Source organism: Dipodomys ordii, unplaced genomic scaffold (genome assembly GCF_000151885.1).
Source record: "Dipodomys ordii isolate 6190 unplaced genomic scaffold, Dord_2.0 Scaffold250, whole genome shotgun sequence".
NCBI classification, from domain to species: Eukaryota; Metazoa; Chordata; class Mammalia; order Rodentia; family Heteromyidae; genus Dipodomys; species Dipodomys ordii.
This window is the reverse complement of record NW_012267466.1, coordinates 456,353-469,329: the sequence shown is the minus strand read 5'-3', so window position 1 is coordinate 469,329 and position 12,977 is coordinate 456,353. Positions and strand designations below refer to the sequence as shown.

At 50.9% G+C, this 12,977-nt stretch overlaps 1 protein-coding gene across 1 annotated transcript; it reads left to right on the top strand.

Moving 5' to 3' along the window:
• The first annotated feature begins 8,249 nt into the window (after positions 1–8,249).
• Elspbp1 (epididymal sperm binding protein 1) lies at positions 8,250–12,658 on the top strand. The gene is made up of 5 exons (XM_013036151.1): positions 8,250–8,316; positions 9,601–9,738; positions 11,197–11,343; positions 11,740–11,898; positions 12,501–12,658. Exons 1-5 carry the CDS (start codon positions 8,250–8,252, stop codon positions 12,656–12,658), a joined length of 669 nt encoding a protein of 222 aa, XP_012891605.1.
• Positions 12,659–12,977: the final 319 nt, after the last annotated feature.

Genomic DNA, 12,977 nt, shown 5'->3' with positions numbered 1-12,977 from the left:
CATTATTTTATTTGTTTATTTATTTATTTTGTCAGTCCTGGGGCTTGAACTCTGGGCCTGAGCGTTGTCCCTCAGCTCTTCAGCTCAAGGCTAGCGCTCTACCACTTGAGCTACAGCACCATTTCTGGTTTTCTGGTGGTTAATTAGAGATGAGTCTCACAGACTTTCCTGTCCAGGCTGGCTTTGAACCACAATCCTCAGATCTCAGCCTCCTGAGTAGCTAGGATTACAGGCATGATCCACCAGTGCCCAGCTTATACATTATTTTATTTTTGTGCCAATCCTGGGGCTTGAACTCAGGGCTTGGGTGCTATCCCTGAGTCTCTTTGTGCCCAAGGCTAGCACTCACTTGAGCCACAGCAGTATTTCTGGATTTTTGGTTGGGAGATAAGAGTTCCACAGACTTTCCTGCCCAGGCAGGCTTTGAACCACGATCCTAAGATCTCAGCCTCCTGAGTAGCTAGGATTACAGCTGTGAGCCACTGGTGCCTGGTCTAATTTTTTGTTTCTTTCTATCCTATAACACTCAATTTTTGTGAAAAGAAAATAACATTTTAAAGTAACCAAACATTTAGTCCTTCAAAAGTACTAGCAGCAAAATGAAAATTTTGTGCCAAGAATAAGATGATAATTTCTAAGAAAAGTACTTTCCTAAACATACCAATAGCAAAATGATAATTTTATTCTTCATCTTATTTAACTAGTTTTGAAACAATATTTACCTGATATAAGGAAGTATGATTTCTTATCAGGGTAAGAACTAATTCAATGAGTGCCTATTTTATTACATTTAAAAAGAAATTCAAGTAAGAGGTTTTTTGTTGTTGTTTTTTTAATCAACTCACCTATAGTTGGTAGATAATCATCTGAAAGAAACAAAGTTAAACAAGTAGTTATTTCACTACATTTGATATTTAAAATAAAAGAACTGGGGAGGGGAGGGTGATAGAAGATACATTGTAAATCCTAAACTGACATGTTGAATGGAAACTCTCTTTTACAAATACTTAAGGATGATCATAAAGTAAAAGGAACCAAAATATCTCACCTAATTCCATTCTGATAAAGAAATTGTGCAAAAGTGCCCCCTCCCCACCTTTTGTGGCCAGTCCTGGGGCTTGAACTCACAGCCTAGGTATTGTCCCTGAGCTTTTTCATTCAAGGCTGGCATTGTACCACCCCAGCTTTTTTTTTTCCTGGTTTGGAGCTTAGAGTGTCATGGGCTTTCCTGCTCAGAGCTGGCTTCAAACCACGATCCTCAGATCTCAGCCTTCTGAGTAGTTGGGATTACAGGTGTGAGCTACCAGTCAGTGCCCGCTTTGGTAGGGCTTTTAATTCACTCTAGTTGTAATGAGACTCAAAGAAGCTTCTTAAGAAAAGTAGCTTGATCTGATTGACAGGATTGGGGCTGGAGGGGTGAGAGGATATGGGGAGATTTTCAGTATTCAGGACAGACTGAATGCAGACACAGACATCTGGTGGGATCATCTGGGTACATCTGGGTACACAGACATGATGCCAGGAACAAGCACAGAATGCCGTAGTAGTCCCGGAACTGGGCACCAGGATGTCTTACTCAAAAACACTGTGGTTTTTTTTTTTTTGTTTTTTGGTGGTGGGACTTGATCTGAGCCTAGGCACTGTCCCTCAGCTCTTCAGCTCAAGGCAAGAGCTCTACCACTTGAGCCACAGCACCACTTCCAGTTTTCTGGTGGTTAATTGGAGAGAAGAGTCTCACAGACTTTGCTGCCGGGGCTGGCTTGTGACCATGGTCCTCAGATCTCAGCCTCCTGAGTAGCTAGGATGACAGGTGTGAGCTACCGGTGCCTGGCTTAACACTGTGGTTTTCCTGTACATATGAAAAGAGAAATAAGCTTGTCAGGTGCTGGTGGCTCAAGCCTGTCATCCTAGCTGCACAGGATTTCAGTTCAAGGCCAGCCCAGGCAGAAAATTTCTCTAGACTTCCATCTCCAAAATAACCTACACAAAGCCAGGTTGAAGGAGTAGGCAGGCTGAAGGGGTAGGGAGGGCCTTGGCCTAGCAGGTAGAAGGCCCTGAGATCAAACCTGGTACTGCCAAGTGAGAGGAGGGGGGAGGGAGTGAGGGGAGAGGAAGGGGGGAGAGAGGGAGGGAGAGAGAGGAAAGGAAAGAGAGAAAGAAGAGGAGGGAGAGAATATCTTAATAGCCAAATTTTAAAAAATGAGATTGTAGAAAAATAAAATTTGTTGAAACTAGTGCAAGATCACAATGAAACCCTTTGTGCCATTAACATATGCTAATAACATATGCTTATAAAAATGTTTTTTTCTGAGGCTGGGAAGGTGGTAGAGCGCTCAGTGGTAGAGCGCTTGCCTTGCATGCATGAGGCCCTGGGTTCAATTCCTCAGCATCACATAAGCAGAAAAAGCTGGAAGTGGTGCTGTGGTTCAAGAGGTAGAGTGCTACCCTTGAGCTGAAGAGCTGAGGGACAGCACCCAGGCCCAGAGTTCAAGACCCATGACCGACATAAATATCAATCAATCAATCAATCATTTGCACAGCTGTGCACAGTACTTATCAACATCACTAAGGCAAGCACCCAGACTTAAGCCCCACTTTCCAATGGGCCCCTGAGAACTGGTCAAGGCAATGTGATGTTTGTCCAGGAATAAAAATGAATGGACAGGACATCCCCATTGGGATGTTAAAACATCTGTGAGAGAGAAGGCCCTGGGTCCGCCCCCATGACCATTGAGCCTCCTGTCTGCTGCTTCCTGCCTGTGTAATATTCCAATAGTCATTCTAGTCATCCGGCTCCTTCTGTTTTCTTTGTTGATTCTCCCCCATTTTTTTTTCCTGAGGATGAGGAGCATCTTCTCCTTTCTGAGGGGCTCCTGAAGTAGGGGTGACTGCAGCCTCCGATAGAGGCTCAATCAAGCCCAATACTGTGAAGACTCAGGGTCGAGGGGGCAGAATGATGCAGGCTCCAGCCTCGGGATTATCTGAGGACTGTGTTTGGGATTAGGAAAGCTCTTGGAACGCCAGGCTAGAGAGGGAAAATGTTCTCTCTCCCTATCTCAAAACACATGTCACAGACTCCTGAGAGCTGAGGAAGTGGCTCTTCTGCTTGCTTAAACATAGATGAACAGCTGGTCAAGCATTTTCCTGAGATTGGAGAAGTGGTTTGAGCTTGCTCTAAAATAGTTTAGATAATAATATACCTAGACGTTGTCTCATAGGTTAAGTAAAAATGTATCTTGAAATTTTTTGTGTGAATGTTTTCTGACCAAATCTTGGCAAAGATTATGCTTGCTTGTCTTTAAATACCCTCTAACAATAAAGCACAGCATGCAGTGGCAATTGCTGTTTGCACGCTGCATCCCCTGTGTCGTGGTGATTTCGTGACCCTTACCCAGGGACCCCAATGCACTAGACGTTGACACAATACCACTTGCCCTGGGGGCCTCTCCCCTTCAGTACCATTCCCCCAGCCCCCTGACCTGGGTCCTCACCTTCGTACTGTTTTCCCAGCATGCAGGGGAGCAGGCAGACCCAGAGCCTCAGGAACCCTCCGCTCACCATGGTCCTCCCGGGTGCTCAGCCACCCACCCTGGATGCCTTACAGTCCTGGAGACCGACCTCAGCCTCTGTCTCCTCCCATCGCCCCCACTTCAGCCTCTGCCCTGTAGCTTCCCCTTTCCTCGGCCCAAGTCTTCTCCTCCTCCTCCTCCTCCTCCCACTTTGCATCTCTTCTTCTTAATCCTCCACCCCCTTCTTCTCACTCCACTCTATCTTCTCTTTCCTCCCCTACCCTCCTTTCTCTTCACCCTCCCCTCCACCTCCTCCTTCTGCTTCGCTTCCTCCCATTTCTCCCCAGCTACTCTCCTTAATCTTAGGAGACCTCAAGCCGGGGCTCACACAAGCATCGAGTCCCCCTCGGGGCCTCGGGACAAATGGGTGATGCCTGGCCATAGGTCCTTTGAAGTAGAGAACTGGGCTGTCATTACTCAGCCAGAACCTGGCCAGGAGGAGGCCACGGCCTCCAGGACACATTCCCCCGCCGGGCCTCCACCCACCGTGACCGGTTTATGGTGTCCTAGGAGGACTGTGGCTCACCTGGGGCCATGGTGGATGGGCCCTGAGGTGACGCCCTCAGAGCCTGCACTGACCTGGCCACATTCGGGAAGCGGGGGTGGGGGGGTGGGGGGCACGAGCCTTCTGTTCATAGCCTGGCCTGGCCTGGCCTATTCCCACTCAACCTGCAGATCTTGTGAGCACAACTTCAAAGAGGATCAGTGCAGAGGGGGGGGAGAAGGAGAGAGAGAGAGAGAGAGAGAGAGAGAGAGAGAGAGCATACACTAGGCCCAAGAAGGATTCTTCTTCTAAAGGTATAGATATCTGGGTGTGGGGGGGTTGTGAGGAATGGGGTCTGGGGTTCCAGACTTTCTGATATAACAGGAATGGAACTCAAAATATATATATATATATATGTATATATATAAACATCTATAGCTATATTTATATAGCTATGTATATATATATATATATATGTATCTTAAGATAGATCTATGTACATTTCCTAATAGGTCTATATTTAAAAGGGAAAAAAACAGTGTAACTGATTTTTTAATATAATTTTATTATTATATAATTTTATTAAGGTGTTGTAGCCATTTCATAAGTCAGGTAGTATTATATATATATATATATATATATAATATTGAGTATTATATATATATATTGGACTAGTAGAACCCATGATGCACAGGCTTATCCTGTGTGTGTGTGTGTGTGTGTGTGTGTGTATGTGTGTGTGTGTGTATGCATGCACCTGTGCATGTGCTACTCCTGGGGCTTGAAGTCAGGGCTTGGGCACTATTCTTGAGTTTTTTTGTTCAAGGTTGGTGTTCTACTGCTGCAGCCACAGCTACCTTTCTGACGGCTGGGTACTTCACTGGAGATAAGAGTCTCATAGACTTTCCTGCCCAGGATTGACTTCGAACTTCGATCCTCAAATCTCAGTCTCCCGAGCAGCTGGGATTACAGGCGTGAGTAGCTGGGATTACAGGCACAAGCACCAGCACCCGGCCTTATTACCATTTCAAAGAAAACACATTATGCATTTAAAATATTCCTGAGATCATTTAGACTCTGTGGCTGTACCTCACCTTCAGAATCGGGTAAGTGTCTAGGACCCAGCCTGGACTACCTCAGAGACAAGAGTGGATGGGGGCAGACAGACACACAGACTCTGGGAGTTTAAAAACAAAACAAAACAAATCAAGGGAAATGAGAAAGGGGAGGGGTTGGGGGTGGATTCCTTGTCTTGTTGAGATGCTCCGGGGGTGGATGATGAAGGTGGATTATTTAGACATTACCATGTTGAGGGAGTCTTTGTGAGCCTCGGGTTTGGGGAGGAAGGCAAGAAGGAAAGGGGCTGGAGGACTGATTTGCCTTTGGCATTTTATGGCCATGTTGTCAGATCCTCAGGGCCTGAGTGTTCACTGTCCGTGGCCCCGAGGGAAGCACAAGGCTCCAAGTTGGAAGAGAGCTGAGATTCCCAAGAGACCTTCCTTCCTGAGATTCTGTCCTTGTCTGCTTCAAAGAGGCCAACATTTCTAATAGAGGAGGTGCGTGCGCGTGTGTGCGTGTGTGTCCCATGTAATCCTCCTGTGTGTGCACATGTGTGTGCCCTATGTGTTCATCTTGTGCGTGCAGTCATCTTGTCTGTGTGTCCCATGCAGTCATTGTGTGCGCATGTGTGTGTCCCGTGCGGTCATCTTGTGTGTGTGCATGCGTGTGTCGCATGCAGTCATCTGCCAGGCAGCAGGGGGCCCCACACTGTGGAGAACCCCCCCCCCGAGGGCTGCAGTGGCCGTCCCTCCATCTGTGGCTGGGTTGTCATCCTCACTGAGCAGATGGCAGACCGCCATCGAGGTGCACCGTGGGCAGGGTGGGCTTGGAGCACTCAGTGCCGTTTCTGTCTTCCTGCCCTGCGGAAATCTCAGGCCATGCTGCACCCTCCCGGTGGCTGGTTCCTCTGGGTCCTCACCGCGGTGTCTGGTCAACGGTAGAGCTCTCGAAGTCATTGGATCGGTGATGGCAGGAGGGATGCTGATGGGTGGAGGGTTGGATGGATGGATGGATGGATGGATGATGATGAAATTATAGATGAGTGGTATGGCTGGATGAATGGGAGATGGAAGAAAGGCTAACTGGATGGAGATTTGGATGCATAGGTGATGGGCAGATGGATAATGGATGAATGATGGATAGATGGTGGATGGATGATGGATGATAGATGGGCAATGGATGGATGGGTAATGGATAGAAGGTTGGATGGCTGAATAAATGGAGAGTATGTATCATATATTACATATTATGTGATGTATATAATAGAACAATGTCTATCACGTATTGTCCTTGGGCTCACCTGGCAGAAGTGGCTGATGTGCAAAGAGATTGGGTAGAAAGGAACCAGATGTGTTCAATAAATAATTGGAAGCAGCCTGGAGAAGCTACAAGCCATTGGCTCACACCAGGCTGGAGGCCAGAGGATGCATGGTACAAAAATGGAGCTAGCATCGCAGAGCCAGCTCCTTGTGTGCCCAGGGCAGCCCAAAGCTCCTGAAGTGGGAAGGGAAGGCAGTCACTAACTCATGTCTACCCCATGACCTTCCTCTCAAAGCTTTTTTAAAAAATTACTCATCAGTCAGCTCAAGTTCTCTGCGAATCCTCTCATTTCTTATATCTCTGGCCCTCCCTCCCTCGGCCTTGGATGCACAGGGCATTGAGTCCTGCATGAAACAAGCTTGCGTCCACCACAGGACCTTTGCACTTGCTCTTCTCTCCCCGCTCCCCCTTCCCATCCTCCTCACTGCTTGCTCCTTTGTGTCATACAGAGAGTTTATGCGAGCATGAAAAAGGTGATGGCGAGGGACCGTGGAGAACATTAGTGAGCATTTTGATCAGGTCATGGCTATTAATAGAAGATCTCTGGGGGTGGTTCCAGTCAATGAGCAGACCAGCCAGACAACCGTGTCTGGAACACCCAGGCGAGACCCAAGTTCTTTTGAGCATGGAGACAGTTAAGCACCTAGGCACCCTGTGCCCTGAGCCTCGGGATGACTGGGGCTGGCACCTGGCCCGGGTACCCAGAAGTGGCGCAGTTGGTGGATGAAAAAGGGGGGAGCTGTGGCTTTGGAGAGCACTGCCATCTGACATGGTGGGAGTTTCCCAGACATCACGCCAGAGAAAGAGAAAATCCATCTCCAGATCTTACGACAAATGTCACACGTCTTCTCTCACATACAAATGCTACCTCTAAAAGACGGACCGATGGAGTGTCAGCGACTCACATCCATAATCCTAGCAATCCTAGCTGCTCTGAGGGTTGAGGTCTGGAGGATCATGGTTCAAGGCCAGCCTGGACACAAAAAAAAGTCCATTCGACTCTTAGCTCTAAACTAGCTAGCAAAAAAAAAAAAAAAAAAGAGCAAATGTATTTTGAGAATGTGCTGATTCTCTTCTCTCCTTTCATGTTTGTTCTTTATTGTCTTCTGAACTGCTCTGAACATGGTAGCTTCTTGGCAGCCTCTTCCATGGTTAAGGATGCTCTTCATTCTTACTATTTGGTCCATCCAGCATCAATCTACCTGCCAATCACTCCTCCACCCACCCACCCACCCATCCAGCCGTCTAATCATCCATCATCCATCCATCATCCATCTATCCACCCATCCATCCATCATCCATCCACCCATCTATCCATCCATCCACCCATCCATCCACCCATCATCCATCATCCATCCATCTATCAACCATATATCCAGCTATTCATCCTCTATTCATCTATCCAACTTTCTATCTATTCAACCATCCAGTCTTCTATTCATCCACCCATCTATCCATCCTCCATCCATCATACCTTCCATCTCTGTAGCCATCCACCTGTCCATCCATCATCTATCCATCCATCCATCCATCCACCCATCCATCATCCATTTACCATCTACCCATCCATTCTCCATTTATCCAAGCTTCCATCTATTCAGCCACCCAACCTTCTACCCATCTGTCATATATATGATATCTACGTCATATATTATCCAATGATATAATCACACAATCACATAACATATACTATACCTAGATATGACATGAGATGTATGTGTCCAGCAAAAATGTCTACTTTTTAGTTGGCAAAGCAAAGGAACTCGACGAAGCAAAGTTTCTGTGTTCTCTCAGGGCATTGAGTGGAGGCAGCAAAGATGCAGCAGTGCAGCTATGTGCTGGGGTGGATGGCCTTCCTCCTCCACGCCTACCAGACCAGTGGAGGTGAGTTGGGGGGTGTGTGGGGGAGACAGTCCTGAGAGGCGTGGAAACTGGGAATGGAGCCCAAGTCAAGATTTCTGGGCACACAGAGGTGGAGAAACCTCAGACCTCCCCAGGGTTTATACCCAAGATCTGAAGTCTGGGCCAAGCCATGTTATAGGCACAAGGAGTGGGAATGTAGATTTGGCCACGGGAGGGCAGGACGTGAGCAGGCCCAAGGTTGAGGGTGCATACACGCTAAGGTCAAAAAGAAGCGAAGAGGGGTGAGGCCGAGCAAACGGGGTATGGATGGTGGAGGTTTGGTTTTTTGTTTGTTTGTGGGTTTGGGTATTTTTTTTGCCAGTCCTAGGACTTGAACTCAGGGCCTAGGTGCTGTCTCTGAGCTTTTGTGCTTAAGCCTGGTGTTCTACTACTTGAGCTACAGCTCCACTTCCAGCTTTTGGGTGGTTCATTGGAGCTCAGAGTCTTATACAGAATTTCCTGCCTGGGGTGGCTTCCAACTGCAATCCTCACTTGGGAGCCTCTTGAGTGGCTGGGATTGCAGGTGTGAGCACCAGCACCTGGCTATGTAAGAATTTTTTTTTTCATTGGTGAGGCTGTGAGGGGGAAGTGTCTGTCCTCTCCTCTCTCTGCTTGCCAGGCCCCTCACCTCACTCCCAACCTATGTCAGGTCATACAGGGTGAGAATCCAACCCAGAGCAGACCTGAGGACAGAGTGCATGGTGAACTGGCAGAGGCCCCACCCAGTTGGAAGCTTATGTTTTTGTTGTTTATGTCGGTCATGGGGCTTGAACTCTGGGGCCTGGGCGCTATCCCTCAGCTCTTCAGCTCAAGGTGAGAGTTCTACCACTTGAGCCACTTCCAATTTTCTGGTGGTTCATTGGAGATAAGAGTCTCACGGACTTTCCTGCCAGGATTGGCTTTGAACTGCGATCCTCAGATCTCAGCCTCCTGAGTAGCTAGGATGACAGGCGTGAGCCACCAGCACCTGGCTAGGTTTTTTGTTTGTTTTTTTAAAATATCTAAACCCAGGGCCTTGAGCCTCTACTCTAGAGCCAACCCCCAGCCTTTTCTATTCCTATTATTCACAATCTGGTGACATATGCCTGTCATTCCAGGAGGAAAGATAAATTGGAGGATCATACTGTAGGCTCAGTTGGGTAAAAAGTGAGACTTTCTCTCAACTATAATGGGATTAAACAAAGAGCTAGAGGATTGGCTCTGGAGGCGGGCGGGTCGTGAATTGCTGGTGATTGTGGCCCTCAGCCCCGGCCACCTGTCTTTCAGAGGGCCAGGAGGCCTGTGTCTTCCCCTTCACCTACAAGGGCACCACCTTCTTTACCTGCATCCAGATCAACAGCTTCTTCCCATGGTGCGCAACCAGGGCGGTGTATGATGGCAGGTGGAAGTACTGCAAGGTGGAAGGTGAGTGGGAACATTAACAGAACACTGGAACTTTACCAATCCCTGCCTCTGTCCCCTGATTGTCCCCCTCGGCTGTGTCCCCCATGGTCTGCTGGGAAAGCAGGTAGATTTCCTAGCACGAGCAGCACAGCCACGCTCGCAGACACAGGAGAACATGTGGACAATGCTCCATTGAGCACTGAGTGCGAATGCGAGACCCGGGGTTGGTGGCTCCCGCCTGCTATCCCAGCTACTCAGGAGGCTGAGGTCTGAGGATGGCAGTTTGAAGCCATCCTGGGGAAGGAAAGTCTGTAAGACTTTTATCTCCAGTTAGCCCGCAAAAAGCTGGAAGTGGCACTGTGGCTCAAGTGGGAGAGCACCAGCCTTGAGTGAAAAAGCTAAGAGAAAATGAGGCCCTGAGTTCAAGCCCTAGGACTAGCATATGCATGCACATGTGCACACACTTGTACACACCACACATGCAAGCATATATACAAACACACAGGCATGCACACACTTGCACACATACATATACACAACATGTGCACACAATACACATGCACATGCATAATATATACATGCACATTTGCACATGCACATGCACGCAACCAGATGATATGTGCAGTGTGGGCACTTGGGTGGGGTCAGAGGCCCAGTGCTGCTCCCCAATGTGGGGACATAGGACCTGCAGGGGGTGGACATGGGGAGGGGCCTGCAGATGTGGGGCGGGGACCTGTGGAGGCGGGCCTGTGGGTATGGGGGGAGCCTGCAGAGAGGAGGGCCCTGAGGGCATGGGACAAGGCCTGTGGATGTGGGGCGGGGCCTGAAGAGTTGCGGGGGAGGGAAGGAGCTGTGGGCATAGGGTGGGACCTGCAGGGGCAGGGGGCGGGGCCTGCAGGCATGGGTGGAGCCTGCGGGCATGGGGCGGGGCCTGTAGAGGAGGAGCTGTGGCTGTGGAGTGGGGCCTACAAAGGCGGAGCCTGCGGGTGTGGGTGGAGCCTGCAGAGGAGGAACCTGCAGGCATAGGTGGAGCCTGTGGGCATGGGGAGGGGCCTGTGGAGGTGGAGCCTGTGGGTGTGGGTGGAGCCTGCAGGCATGGGGCGGGGCCTGTGGAGGCGGAGCCTGCGGGTGTGGGTGGAGCCTGCAGAGGAGGAACCTGCAGGCATGGGTGGAGCCTGTGGGCATGGGGAGGGGCCTGTGGAGGCGGAGCCTGTGGGTGTGGGTGGAGCCTGCAGAGGAGGAACCTGCAGGCATGGGTGGAGCCTGCGGGCATGGGGAGGGGCCTGTGGAGGCGGAGCCTGCGGGTGTGGGTGGAGCCTGTGGGCGTGGCGCAGGGCCTGTAGAGGCGGAGCCTGCGGGTGTGGGGCGGAGCCTGCGGGCATGGGGCGGGGCCTGTGGAGGCGGACGCGGGGGGGCAGGCGCGTGGGTCCTGGATCCCGAGGCCCAGCCCCGCCCCGCCCTGTCTCGTGTCCGGCACAGATTACCCGCGCTGCATCTTCCCCTTCGTCTTCCGCGGGAGGCCTTACGAAAGCTGCACACTGGAAGGGAGCCTGGTGCGGCGGGCCTGGTGCTCCGTCACCTCCAGCTTCGACCAGAAGCGCCAGTGGAAGTACTGCGAGACTAACGGTAAGCACCGCAGCGCGGGGCGTAAGTACTGCGAAACCAGCAGCCTCAGGAGCCAGGGTGGGAAGCATGGAGGACGCCAGACAGCACTTTCCTCCCGTCAGGGTCAGGCAGCCATCGGCTCATCCTGCCATCGCAGCTCCTCAGGAGGCTGAGATCTGACGATCGCGGTTCGAAGCCAGCCCGGGCGGGAAAGGCCGTGAGACTCTGATCTCCAGTGAATCAGCAGAAAACGGGAAGTGGCGCTGTGGCTCGCGTGGTAGAGCGCTGGCCTTGAGCTGAAGAGCTGAGGGACCGCGCCAGGCCCAGAGCGCACGCACGCATGCGCACACGGGTGGTGGATGGCAGCCGTGTCTGTCCCCTCTTTCTGACACCACCTTCCTCCCCGGTCGTTCGCAGAGTACGGCGGCAACTCCTTCAGCAAGCCGTGCATCTTCCCCTCCACCTACAGAAACAGCGTGGTCTCCGAGTGCATCGAGGACGAGGACAGCAAGCTGTGGTGCCCCACCACGGAGAACATGGACAGGGACGGCAAGTGGAGCGTCTGCGCCGACACCAGTAATGGGGGACGAAGGGCCTGGGCGGCTTCCCCCTCCCCGAGGCCTTGCTGTGTGCCATGCGCAGTAGGAGCCGCGGGAATGTGGGGTGAAGGGTGGGGGGCGGGAGAGAACACATCACCCAGCCAGGTGAGGTAGTTCATGCCTGTAATCCTGGCACCTGGGAGGCTGAGGCAGGAGGATGGGGAATCCACAGCCTAGATTTCATGGAGAGACTCAGGTCTCAAGGAAACAAAAGAATTGCATTAGCACGACTGGCTTTGCGCTGCAAGCGAACAGTCTGGATGTTATATGAAAATTGTAACGCATTTCTGGTGGCTCACGCCTGCCATCCCAGCCACTCGGGGGGCTGAGATGTGAGGGTTTCGACCACTTGAGCCACAGCCCCACTTTGGGCTTTTTGCTGCTTAATCAGAACTAAGCGTCTCACCGACTTTTGCCGTCTCAGGGTTGGCTTTGAACCGCAGTCCTATAATCAGCCTCCCAAGTAGCTGGGATGACAGGCATGAGCCACTAGCACCGACCTGGTTTTCTACCACACATCTCCCAGCGGACACCCCCAGGGAATCATGGCCTTCACCTTGTCCCCTTCTTCCCCCTAAGGAATTTCTGCCTTGTCACCGGGCTTCCCCTGCCACTTCCCGTTCAACTATAAAAACAAGAATTATTTTAACTGCACCAAGATAGGGTCAAAACAGAAGCGCTTGTGGTGTGCAACATCTTACAACTATGACCAGGACCACACGTGGGTGTACTGCTGATGCCCAGCAGGGCGGAAGAGGCCTAGAAGGTGAGGGGTGCGGGTGTGCTGAGCTTCTCTGCAAGGTAGACCCCACTTTCCAAGATGGAGCGGAGCTAGGGGAAGATTGGAACTTACAAGGAGGCAGGTGGAGGTCTGGCCTTATGAACGAGATGAAGGTGGGGCAGGGAGAATAATGACTTAAGACGGGTGTGGTGGTCCATGCCTGTAATCCCAGCACTTGGGAGGCTAAGATGGGAGGAAGGTTCTTGTGTGTTTGTTTTGTTTTTGTGCTGGGGATGGGGCTTGAATTCAGGGCCTCACACTCTGGCTTGACTTTT